Source organism: Eleutherodactylus coqui, chromosome 4 (assembly GCF_035609145.1).
Source record: "Eleutherodactylus coqui strain aEleCoq1 chromosome 4, aEleCoq1.hap1, whole genome shotgun sequence".
Taxonomy (NCBI): Eukaryota; Metazoa; Chordata; class Amphibia; order Anura; family Eleutherodactylidae; genus Eleutherodactylus; species Eleutherodactylus coqui.
Genome location: NC_089840.1, coordinates 109,312,237 through 109,325,579, shown reverse-complemented (window position 1 = coordinate 109,325,579; position 13,343 = coordinate 109,312,237). Strand labels below are relative to the sequence as shown.

The following is a 13,343-nucleotide window of genomic DNA, read 5'->3' as shown; positions in this document are numbered from 1 at the left end:
TTTAGAAATATACTTGTTCAAAGTCTATAAGCAAAGTGGCTATTGTGAACGAAGTCTCTGCACTATGAGCTGTCTGTATGTGGCTTCTATTTAACAGGAATCCATTGTGTATATATCTCAGAACTGGTCTCCAAGGTAATTGCTGGATGACATACTTACTCTTATAGTATGAGTTCTGCCTCCAACTCTGTCTCTTGCTTCAAGCACCACTACGTTCAGTCCTGATTCCACAAGTAGTTTAGCAGCTGTAAGACCTAAAACAGTAGCAGTAGAGTTGTTAAAATGTAATGCACCGAATATAAATAGATTCATAAAACAAGATTATTTCATGATTACACCAATTTAGCTGGTTCATGATACTGGCATGTAATACTGGTAATAGAACTACGAAATCAGACAGAATGTTAAATAATATATTATGTTTCTAACTAGCATTTTGATACAGTATACAGTATGTTAAGCTCCCATGTTGATCTCATAGATGACTTTGTTAATGTTATAACTAGGCCTGGAATGTTTGGACGGAAGAAACATCTCCCTAATTGCATGTTATTTCCAAACAAGAGCTCTACAGATTTGGAAGCGCTCGGAATACAAAGGACATTTTTTCACAAAATGCAGAGCTACAGCCAAGATAGGCCATCAATAATGGATTGGAAGAGGGCCGACTTCTGGCACCCCACTGATTAGCTGTTTAAAGGGACTGAGGAGCTTGTGCAAGTGCTGCAGTCTCTTCAATGTTTGCATTGGTTCATGAAACTGGTTGTATTCAGAACACCTTTTCTTTGCAGCCATTCTGAGTACTGAAGTGTTGTCCTACTTAACGGGACAACATTGCAATACTCAGAATGGTCACTACAAAACATACTGGTCTTCTGAGCTATCCGGACCAATGTAAGCATTAAAGAGGCTGCAGAACACTTAAAAGCATCACTGCCCCTTCAAACATTTGATCGCTGAAGGTGTTGGGAGTCAGACCCCAATGATAACATGTAGATAACCCATTTAAATCCAACTAAGAGTAAATGGATAATTTGAGCTTTTATCTGGGATTCAAGGCTCATCCACACTGTACCCAAAATCATTCATACAGACAGGTGCATTACATTTCAGCCCTAATGTTTTCCCTATCTGCAACACAAATCAGGAATGCCACCTAGAAAAAGATGCCCTGAGTGCAGAGGGGCGGAGAGGGGGTGGAGAGGAGGCAGAGAGAGGGCGGGAGCTCAGAGAACTGCTCCCATCTCTGCTAGCCTCCTCCCCCTGCAGAGAGAGACGCCGTATATCGGCCAGCGTGAATACCCGGCCGATATACGGTCGTCTGAAACAGCCCTGAGGTTGTAAACCGATCCCTAAAAATGTTCCCGCAACCATTTTCTTTTTTGACACAGCGACTCCAGTGCATTTTGCTGCAAAACAGCTCTTCGGGGCAAGTTGAATTGCGTGTCTGACATGCAGAATAGCAGCAGTGGCAACATGTGCCCAGAACGGTGAGCATTTAATTTCTCAGGACAGCCCATAACAGGTGAGCTGTGTAGAGACTATGGTCAGTCAGAAGGGCTCATCTAGAATGGCTGTATGTCACCACCCTATTCATCTGTCTGTTACATGTCTACGGACGTCTTCAAGGTGGAGATGGTTGCTATATTGGCTAGCTATGTACTGTACAGATGTGTCCTTCCCTACCTTTCCTCTTGTCTCTACATATTCAAAGAAGTGTGCACGAGATGACAAGCTTTGAAAAAAAGAGGCTACGCTGTCAAGAGCTTTCTATGCTATATGAGTCTACAGTATGTGTGGCCACAAAGTGGTTGTGATGTCAAAGTATTTTAGCGAATTGGTCTCATGAAAAATTGGAGTTCAGTAATACAGGTGAATACTAGAAACTTTGTAATATAGTGTATCGTATGAGAAAAACTCCTAAACTTTTCACTTCAGGCTGCGGGTCCACGGGCGTTTTGCATTGCATTCCCCGCGGTGATAATCCGGCCGCAGGAAACGCAGTGCACGCTTTCCATAGCGTTGTGTGGGAGAATTAGCTCAGGTAGAGCAATGTGAGCGGCTGTCAGAGACCACAACAGCAGAGTCCATACAGGCTTGGCCTGTGTTTATTAGAAAAGCGTAAAAATAAACTAAATACAGCCTTAACTTCAGGCATAAAACAAAACTTGCTTATCCAGCTTATACAGAGTCCGTCCCTGACTATACGGACGGCTTGAGGCAGCCGTACGAAAACCACACACCTGTACCAAAGTCAAGTTTGTCCCTTGGTAAGGGGTAAGACGTCCCATGAGGCCAGCAGCTGCCAGCATCCAGCTGCACCTGGCCTCAACTCTGTCTGCTGCCGTGCAGACTTTTATGGACTGGGTTAACTACCCAGCATCTACACCTTGGGAGCTTGCCTTCCCCTAATAACACCTGGAGTGGAGGGGGTGGAATGGACAGCCCAACTACCAAGCCTGCCTTCCATTCTAAAAAAAACAGGCCCAAACATGTTTTATAAAACATCTCCAGCAACTACTCTTGCTGGGGATCATATTGCATCCTGGTTTTCCCCCGTGTCCCATACAGTGAGACACGAACTCCCTTCATATCCACTAGGCGTAACATCTGAATCGAGGGGGAACATACTGACCCTCCACTATTAACCCCTTCAGTGTCTCACAATTGCTATGGAAAGTGCAGCCCCTATGTCCACGAGCGGAGAATCATAGCGATTCTCCGCTCACGAGCAGCAAATTGCAGCACCGTGGAGATCCGTCAGCTGGCTCCTGCTCCCGGGCGGAGATCCGCCACGAGATATCACTGCATCCGTGGACAGGCAGTCTTACTTTGAAAAGCTAAAATCCATCTTGGTCAATAAGACGGACTAACAGCTCACTGACAGGTTATCTTACATGCTGGTCATAGAAGTCTATAAAGAGGGAAGATAGGAGCAGCCGAGTGACACAGAAGTAAAGAGACATAAATAAACATGCTGCTGCAGCTAATAGTAAGTGTTTTACTGTCTCAGAGCTTCTGGATTCACTCAGTATTGCTGTATAATGTCCTTCTTGAAGAATTATGCTATTATATACACCAAAGTCTTGTTCATTTGAGTAATGACAGTGAATGCTTCCATTTAGGGGTTCAGTCTTAACGGCCTTTTTAGCACTTGTGATGGAACCCAGATACAGAATCCAAGAGCATAGTGAAAAACACTGTGGGAACAAATCAAACGTTTTTGAAATATGCATGCATGCAAAAAAAAAAAATCTACAGAAATTCTGCAATATGGTTTGCCCATTGACAGGGGCTACATCTGTGTTTGATCCATGACACAGAGACGCAACAGAAATATGCAGTTTTACTGCATACTTCTACAGTGGTTTCAGAGGTGGAATCTGCGTGAAAAAATCTGATGTAGATTTTACCGTCTGAACGTAGCCTTATGGCAATTCTTTATTTAGAACAGAGGTATGTAAATTATGGGTTTCTCACAGTATACCAGCTATTGAGGTACTGTATGTACAGTACCTACAGAACGCCATGATGTACATAATTTAAGTTGGAAGGGGTAAAGTTTTTCCTTGGGGAGAGCTCCCAGCAGGTGTGAGGAGACTTATCAGGCTTTACACATTCCTCTGGGAAATTTATGCAAATAAGATAAGGGAACAATGAGATAAGGGAAACAATGCCTATTGGAAGGTAGCATTCCTGCAAGTCAATGACTGACCTCTCTTTTCCTTCTCAATATGACTCTGGCTTACATTCCCAGTCATGTTACAAAGCCTGTTAAAAGTTCAGATATTGACTTGTAGGAATGCTGCCTTTTAATAGTTGGCGCTGTAGATGCATTGTTCCATCTTCTGATTTGAATAAGTAATTTAAAGAAACTGTTGCCAAATTTTTGCAGCCCTCACTGAGAGCAGCACAAGGTAGAGATAGGCACACTGATTATGGTGACATGCCTGCTGTATGTATCTGTGCAGTAGTTTTGGAGAAACCTGCATTCTATTAGTATCAGCCAGAATACAGGACTAGTCCTGAATATTCACGTGCTATAGGCTAGCCACATCTACCCCACTCTACAGCAACTGACTGGCAGCTCTCTAACTATGCAGAGTAATAGGAAGACAGCTGTCAATCAATGGCCTCTTATCCAGGGCTACTTTAGGTAATCCTCTATGCATGTGCTGCTACTGATGAAATGCAAGTTTCTCAAAAACTACTGCACAGATCCACACATATCATTGTAATCAGTGTCACTCTCACTACTTTGTTCTGTTGTAGTTGATGTCAATGTAGGCATCCGACCGACAACCCATACGCAATTAACTGTGCGTATCAACTGTGGGTACCCGCTAAGTGACAGCGCGAGAAATACAAAGAAACAAGAAAAAAAACCTGTACTGTGCATGGCCGCCTGTGAGACTCTGCAGTCAACCACAGTACAGTTAAGGGATGTGCGTAGGGTCACCGTCTGGGCTCACAGTTAGAATCCGCTGTGGGCCTTCCGCATGCAGAATCCGACTTGCTCGTGTGAGCCCAACCATAGTTAGAGTTCCGTAACTCTTATTGCTCAGTGTGTATATTTTACCAAGCTCAGCAATTGGTTGAAATATTTTTACATGTATTAAAGGGTTTATCCAATTTCTGAGAAGTATATCTTTATCACTGCAAAATGCATTAATAATAACTGTGCTCATATGTTTTCCACTTTGGACTTCCTCAGGAACACTGCTCTGAATTTGTTTCATGTGTTGACAGACTACTGTAAACTTTTTGATTTTGCAATGTTTCATATGGTGGTCACATAGTTCCTCTTTCCTGTATGAATCCACAAAAAACATACTCAGCATTGCACACCAAGCATGATGGAGTACCAAAAACATGCTACGCCTTTACATTATCACCTCAACCTTGTCTGGAGCACATGCTCGAGCCATTCATCATTATTGAGGTACACCAAGCTGAGCATGTTCGGATTGTGTTTGCTGTGCTCCATCCTAAAGCAAGGTTGAAGGCAGATCCCAAATATGGCAACAATCAGTACAACAGCTATGGTCCAAATTATCCTTGATGAATAGTTGTACTGCAAGGGAAAAGGGTTGTCCTGAGCTTTTACAACTATGACAATCCCTTTAAGACTCAGTAATATGCTTCATGTGGTCGGTTCACTTAACAGTAAACTAGATGTGTGTATCATCCTGCTACGTTTAATTTTTTCCATGTTGCTGGAGTATATGTTTAACATACATGTGTTCCTTGCTCAATGCATTCATCATTACCTCTGCTGGAGTAGGAGCATTGCATCTACACTCCAGCAGGTGATGTGATTCACTAAATGACATCACAGTTTACTCTGGGAGTAACCCAAGAGTGCAATGATCTGTACACCTAAAATCCAATACGTGACTGCAATTATGAAGAGTAGTCTTTGCTCAGTAAACCCTATGAACGAATTGTCAGAGGTCATGTGATGATTTCTCTAGGTAGTGTTATACAAACTGAAGGAACAACTTTAGCTTTTGAGCTACAGGAACAGTGGAAATAGCAGAAGCAGGTTAGGGTGGGCGGGAACTTAGAGGGGCAGCAAGGAGGCAGTAACTTGAAACAGGCTGAAGATGGAGAGTAAGTTTTCAAAGGGAGTTTAAGGAAGCGAAGGAAAAGATTTCCCCCTTCCATTAGAGCTGAGAAGAACTTATCATTCTCCGGTAGCGGCACACGTAAATAAAAGTGCTGCTACAAATTATCAAAATTCAGAAAGTTCAACAAAAAAGAATAATAAAGAACATGGCATGCAGTCAAATAGCCCTTTAAAGGTCCGACATTTAACCCCTTAGTGACCACAACGTTTTGCTTTTTTTCCATTTTTGTCCCCCCCCCCCCCCTTAAAAAAATCGTAACTCCTTTAATTATCCATCAACATAGCTATATGAGGGCTTGTTTTTTGCGGGGCGACTTCTATTTTTCAATGGTACTATTCAATGTACCATATAATGTACTGAAAAACTTTTAAAAAATTCAAAGTGGAGAGACATGGAAAAAACGACATTCCACCACCCTTTAGTGCGTCTTGTTTCAACGGCGCACAAACTGCAACAAAATGACATGGTAACTTTATTCTATGGGTAAGTACAATTACTATGATACCAAACTTGTATAGTTTTTTTTCCGTACTAATGTTTTTTTTTAAAGATTTTATTTTTTAAAATTATTTTCTGTCTCCATCTTCTGCGCACAATAACTTTTTTTATTTTTCCATCAATATAGTTGTGTTAGGGCTCATTTTGTGCGGTATGTCCTGTAGGTTCTGTGGTTCCATCTTAGAGTACATAGGACTTATTAATCGCTTTTTATTAGACTTTTTTCTTGGCAAGCGCATTTCTGGTGGGGTTTTTTTCGGACGACGTTCACGTGTGTGGTAAATAATGCATTACTTTAACAGATCAGACTTTTATGAACGCAGCGATTCCAAATATGTAATTTTGTTTTATTATTCAGATCTTTTTATTGTAAACTTTTATAACTTTTTCTTTTAAATAATTAATAAAACTGTTTTTATTTTTACATTTTCTTTTAGTGCCCAGGGGAAACCACAACTTGCGAAGCTTAGATCGCTTATGCAGTACGATGTAATGCCATGGGGTTAACAGCCCCGATCAGCCGCGCAGCCGAACTGGCCTGTGGCCCGCAGGTGTCAGCTGTAGGAAACAGCTGACACCCGTGATGTATAGAGGGAGATCGAGTGCTATCTCCTTCCATACATGTCCTGCAATGGCAGGATGTAAAAACACGGCAGGGTGGTCACTAAGGGGTTAATAGACTAGCTGATATACCCGACTTTGCCTGAGTTAATTTGGTACAGGTATAGAGCCGAGGGGGCGTCCCCTCAGTGTATGCACATAGAGGCGAGGTGGCGTCCCCTCAGTGTATGCACATAGAGGCGAGGTGGCGTCCCCTCAGTGTATGCACAAAGAGGCGAGGGGGCGTCTCCTCAGTGTATGCACATAGAGGCGAGGGGGCGTCTCCTCAGTGTATGCACATAGAGGCGAGGGGGCGTCTCCTCAGTGTATGCACATAGAGGCGAGGGGGCGTCTCCTCAGTGTATGCACATAGAGGCGAGGTGGCGTCCCCTCAGTGTATGCACATAGAGGCGAGGTGGCGTCCCCTCAGTGTATGCACATAGAGGCGAGGTGGCGTCCCCTCAGTGTATGCACATAGAGGCGAGGTGGCGTCCCCTCAGTGTATGCACATAGAGGCGAGGTGGCGTCCCCTCAGTGTATGCACATAGAGGCGAGGTGGCGTCCCCTCAGTGTATGCACATAGAGGCGAGGTGGCGTCCCCTCAGTGTATGCACATAGAGGCGAGGTGGCGTCCCCTCAGTGTATGCACATAGAGGCGAGGTGGCGTCCCCTCAGTGTATGCACATAGAGGCGAGGTGGCGTCTCCTCAGTGTATGCACATAGAGGCGAGGTGGCGTCCCCTCAGTGTATGCACATAGAGGCGAGGTGGCGTCCCCTCAGTGTATGCACATAGAGGCGAGGTGGCGTCCCCTCAGTGTATGCACATAGAGGCGAGGTGGCGTCTCCTCAGTGTATGCACATAGAGGCGAGGTGGCGTCTCCTCAGTGTATGCACATAGAGGCGAGGGGGCGTCCCCTCAGTGTATTCACATAGAGGCGAGGGGGCGTCCCCTCAGTGTATTCACATAGAGGCGAGGGGGTGTCCCCTCAGTGTATTCACATAGAGGCGAGGGGGCGTCTCCTCAGTGTATGCACATAGAGGCGAGGTGGCGTCCCCTCAGTGTATGCACATAGAGGCGAGGTGGCGTCCCCTCAGTGTATGCACATAGAGGCGAGGTGGCGTCCCCTCAGTGTATGCACATAGAGGCGAGGTGGCGTCTCCTCAGTGTATGCACATAGAGGCGAGGTGGCGTCTCCTCAGTGTATGCACATAGAGGCGAGGTGGCGTCTCCTCAGTGTATGCACATAGAGGCGAGGTGGCGTCTCCTCAGTGTATGCACATAGAGGCGAGGTGGCGTCTCCTCAGTGTATGCACATAGAGGCGAGGGGGCGTCTCCTCAGTGTATGCACATAGAGGCGAGGGGGCGTCCCCTCATTGTATTCACATAGAGGCGAGGGGGCGTCCCCTCAGTGTATGCACATAGAGGCGAGGGGGCGTCTCCTCAGTGTATGCACATAGAGGCGAGGTGGCGTCCCCTCAGTGTATTCACATAGAGGCGAGGGGGCGTCTCCTCAGTGTACGCGCATAGAGGCGAGGTGGCGTCTCCTCAGTGTACGCGCATAGAGGCGAGGTGGCGTCTCCTCAGTGTATGCGCATAGAGGCGAGGTGGCGTCTCCTCAGTGTATGCGCATAGAGGCGAGGGGGCGTCTCCTCAGTGTATGCGCATAGAGGCGAGGGGGCGTCTATTCAGTGTATTCGCATAGAGGCGAGGGGGCGTCTATTCTGTGTATTCGCATAGAGGCGAGGGGGCGTCTATTCAGTGTATTCACATAGAGGCGAGGGGCCGTCTCCTCAGTGCATGCACATAGAGGCGAGGGGGCGTCCCCTCAGTGTATTCACATAGAGGCGAGGGGGCGTCCCCTCAGTGTATTCACATAGAGGCGAGGGGGCGTCCCCTCAGTGTATTCACATAGAGGCGAGGGGGCGTCCCCTCAGTGTATTCACATAGAGGCGAGGGGGCGTCCCCTCAGTGTATTCACATAGAGGCGAGGGGGCGTCCCCTCAGTGTATTCACATAGAGGCGAGGGGGCGTCCCCTCAGTGTATTCACATGGAGGCGAGGGGGCGTCCCCTCAGTGTATTCACATAGAGGCGAGGGGGTGTCTCCTCAGTGTATTCACATAGAGGCGAGGGGGCGTCTCCTCAGTGTATGCACATAGAGGCGAGGTGGCGTCTCCTCAGTGTATGCACATAGAGGCGAGGTGGCGTCTCCTCAGTGTATGCACATAGAGGCGAGGTGGCGTCTCCTCAGTGTATGCACATAGAGGCGAGGTGGCGTCTCCTCAGTGTATGCACATAGAGGCGAGGGGGCGTCTCCTCAGTGTATGCACATAGAGGCGAGGGGGCGTCTCCTCAGTGTATGCACATAGAGGCGAGGTGGCGTCTCCTCAGTGTATGCGCATAGAGGCGAGGGGGCGTCCCCTCAGTGTATTCACATAGAGGCGAGGGGGCGTCTATTCAGTGTATTCACAGAGGCGAGGGGGCGTCTATTCAGTGTATTCACATAGAGGCGAGGGGCCCGTCGCCTCAGTGTATGCACATAGAGGCGAGGGGGCGTCCCCTCAGTGTATTTACATAGAGGCGAGGGGGCGTCCCCTCAGTGTATTTACATAGAGGCGAGGGGGCGTCCCCTCAGTGTATTCACATAGAGGCGAGGGGGCGTCTCCTTAGTGTATGCACATAGAGGCGAGGGGGCGTCTCCTCAGTGTATTCACATAGAGGCGAGGGGGCGTCTCCTCAGTGTATTCACATAGAGGCGAGGTGGCGTCCCCTCAGTGTATGCACATAGAGGCGAGGTGGCGTCTCCTCAGTGTATGCACATAGAGGCGAGGGGACGTCTCCTCAGTGTATGCACATAGAGGCGAGGGGACGTCTCCTCAGTGTATTCACATAGAGGCATGTGGGCGCCTCCTCAGTGTATGCACATAGAGGCGAGGGGTCGTCTCCTCAGTGTATGCACATAGAGGCGAGGTGGCGTCCCCTCAGTGTATGCACATAGAGGCGAGGTGGCGCGCCTCAGTGTATTCACATAGAGGCGAGGTGGCGTCCCCTCAGTGTATTCACATAGAGGCGAGGGGGCGTCCCCTCAGTGTATTCACAGAGGCGAGGTGGCGTCCCCTCAGTGTATTCACAGAGTCGAGGGGGCGTCCCCTCAGTGTATTCACAGAGGCGAGGTGGCGTCCCCTCAGTGTATGCACATAGAGGCGAGGTGGGGTCTCCTCAGTGTATTCACATAGAGGCGAGGTGGAGTCTCCTCACTATATACACATAGAGGCGAGGTGGAGTCTCCTCACTATATACACATAGAGGCGAGGTGGAGTCTCCTCACTATATACACATAGAGGCGAGGTGGTGTCTTCTCACTATATATATATATATATATATATATATAGGAGTGATACAGTGCTTGCCCGAAAAGAACACCTTGTATTTCATTAATGTTTCAGGTTTTTTTTTGTTTTTTTTTTTCTAGACGCAATGATCAGTGAAAAACAGATCGTACACAAATGTTCTTCATGTGCGGCCTATTTTTTTTTTGTGCAGAAATTGACTTGGGTCACTGTTTTCCAAAAAGTTAGAGTAGAATAACCTAAACTGTGATTTTTCTTTTTTACAGTCATGTAAACACGCTATGCCAGTATAGCACTATTGACTGTAGTAGGTCAGTGTGATGTCCATGTACAGTAGGCTGCAAATCCGGACAGCACACAGACTGGAAAATCACAGGTTGCTAGCTGTGATGTACTATGCCTCACTGTTTAAGGAATATTGCAATAAAAGTCTTCAACAGTTTTCAAAAGTAATAACTTGATAAGCTGTGTAAACAGGGTCTTATTTTTGGGGGATGTCTTATCAATATTTACTTAGGGTCCCTTCCGCTGGTCTGCGAAGTTCTGTAGCTTCCCCGGACCTCCTGCACTCCTTGGCCGCCGACAGAACATCACTTTCCTGTTGTGGCGTTTATAAATCCCGCCTCCAGGAACGAATGGCTCTGATTTGCCAGCGAGCCATCAATGCAGCGCTCACTGAACCAACGTGAGAGTTAGAGAATTAAATTTGGTACATTACAAAGGGGATTACTTACTTTTGCAATCGAATTGAATAATCAACTTGCGACCCCCTTTACTTTTTCTATTTAGGACTTAAAGAATGGTCGTGCCAAAATTCACGTTTGTTTGACATCGGGAAGTTAGAGAAATTAATGGCAAGTCAGACAGTCAGTGAGGGCTTTCGCCTTTATATATAGATTATTCTTGTCTACTTGTAATAGAAGTTGATTTCCAGAGAAATGAAGGTTACTAGAAACAGAGTTCAGCATTCATTGGTTTTATTGAGCGTGTTCCAAAACCCTTGCTGCTGATGTCCTAATTATTCAATGGAGTTTCCAGGACAGCTCTGAAAAGCTGGAATGCACTGTTTATTAGATTATTTACATGAATCACTGAGCACTTACAGGGTCTGAACTGTTTGATCATTGATATTGGTCAACACTGGGTCAAGCTTGGAGGGGTTTTCTAGGGATTAAAAATTATTTGGGGCTTAAAATTGTAAAATAATAATGCAGTGATGTATTGTCTAGAGTCCAGTCCCAAGAGCTGGTGAGGATTGTCCTATAGACTGCAATAACATAGGATAACAATATATGCAAACAGCATGTTATGCAGCAGGAGGTACGAAGAAATAAATATGTCTATCTCAATGTGAAAAGATCCAGTAGAATCAGTATTCTATTCATTTAAATTCCAGCTCATTCTGGGCTTTGGAGTCCAGTGGGCGGTCCTACCTACAGTTCTCTCTATGCAGTTAAACAGGAATAGCTGTCAGTCACCTACTGGACTCTAACTACAGAATGAACAGGAATTTAAAATGAAATGACCAGTTGCACTGAATTTTTTTTCCACTAAACGATATAGGCCCAATATCCACAGGCAGTCATGAATTACGGAATCAGCGCAGGACACCGGCGAAGACGATAAACAGTTCAAGCCGGCCATAGAGAAACATGGGTGTCTGCAGCTGAATTAAAGCATGCGGATTTGTTTTGCGAAAAACTGATTGCAGCATGCTCCATCTCAGTGCAGTTTTACGCACCGACGGCTTCCATTAAAGTGAAAAGAAGGAGTCCGATCCGTGGGAAAGCAGGAGTTTTAAAAAAAAAAAAAAACTCCACTGGCCATGTGTGGCCGCGCACCGGCCGGCGTATCCGCAGTGAAGAAAATAGAAGATCCGGACAGCTCTGCAGTGTGCCCAGCCACGGGCAGGGTCGGATTCTACTGCGGGCTCCCGAATGCGGAATCTGATTCGCCCATGGACATGAGGCCATACTATATTTTCAGCATCTCCTAAGCTGAACTGTCTGCAGCTCAGTGCATGTTCTATGTGACAGCTTCACTGCAAACTATCATCACCGTTGGAAATTAGTTTCTCAGGTCTGAACGATAGCTAAATGGGATATGTATAATGAGCATTTATCCAGCCCTCTACAGTCACACAGGCGAGTGCTTGACATCGTGCATTTCAACGTGTGTTTTACCTGCGGATGCGGGGTGTTTTTTCAAGCAAAAATGCCTTGCATCCCTTCAGTGAAATTGCGATTCTCAGGTGCTTGTTTCACACGTGTCGGAGGATCGGTAAGTGTTTCCCATGGACTCCAATGGGAGGCATCACATCACACTCGCGTGCACATTGCACGATATGCAATGTGATTGACTGTCCCATTGAAAACAATGCGCAGCAATTGACTTAGATGGGTCACTGTCTTCCAAGAAGTTGGAACAGAATAACGTAGTGTGGTTTTTTTTTTTTTTGTTTTTTTTTACAGTCCGTGTAAACACTCCATGCCTGTATAGCACCATTGACTGTTATAGGTTCGTGTGATGCTCATGTGCAGTCGGCTGCAAATTCGGACAGCACACGGACTTGAAAATCACTTGTGTGAATAAGCCCTAAGTGCAAAGGACTGAGACTCCATCCGAGATACCTGGAGTCTTATTACCTAGCACAAGTTGCTAGCTGTCATGTACTTTGCCTCACTCTTTACACCTTCATGCCATTGGGGATTACTGCAATAAGTCCTACAGTTTTCAAATGTATTAACTTGATAAGCTGTGTAAAATACAAAACTCCAGAGATCATTGTCCAAGGTTTCTGAAGGAGATAACAAATATTGCAGATATTATCTCAATGTTAGACTGCTCTCACGTATGCAGTCGGCGTTTTGTCACGAGTTTACCGTCGTTTTCGGATGCTGGTTCCTGCCTCAGACAGTGGGTTTTAGCGCATCCCATCATTGTGGTGGGTGATGAGGTGTGCTAAAAGCAGCAGAATAGAGCAAACAGCCCTAGAAAGCGCCGCATTCGAACACATGTCCGCGAGGCCCCACTGAAATCAATGGGAGAGTTATACCGCGGCGTTTAAATCACAGTAAAAAACAGATGTGTGAGAGTGGCGTTAGGTTTTCTTCATGCACAGTCTTTAGTCTTGTGGCTTATTTATATGAATACGTTTGTGCTGTGCAGCGCACAAAATGTGCATGCAATGAATAGAACGCATTGATTTCAATTTGTATGTTCACAATCTGTATGTTCACAATCTGTATGTTCATATTTCCCGCGCA

At 46.0% G+C, this 13,343-nt stretch overlaps 1 protein-coding gene across 1 annotated transcript in view; it reads right to left on the bottom strand.

Annotated features, from left to right (window-relative positions):
* The window catches only part of LOC136625620 (amine oxidase [flavin-containing] A-like), a 79,957-nt gene that overhangs the window by 60,283 nt on the left and 6,331 nt on the right, over nt 1-13,343 (bottom strand). The window contains exon 2 of the mRNA XM_066599974.1: nt 160-254. Coding sequence (XP_066456071.1) covers nt 160-254 — 95 coding nt within the window. The remainder of the gene's footprint in view (nt 1-159; nt 255-13,343) is intronic.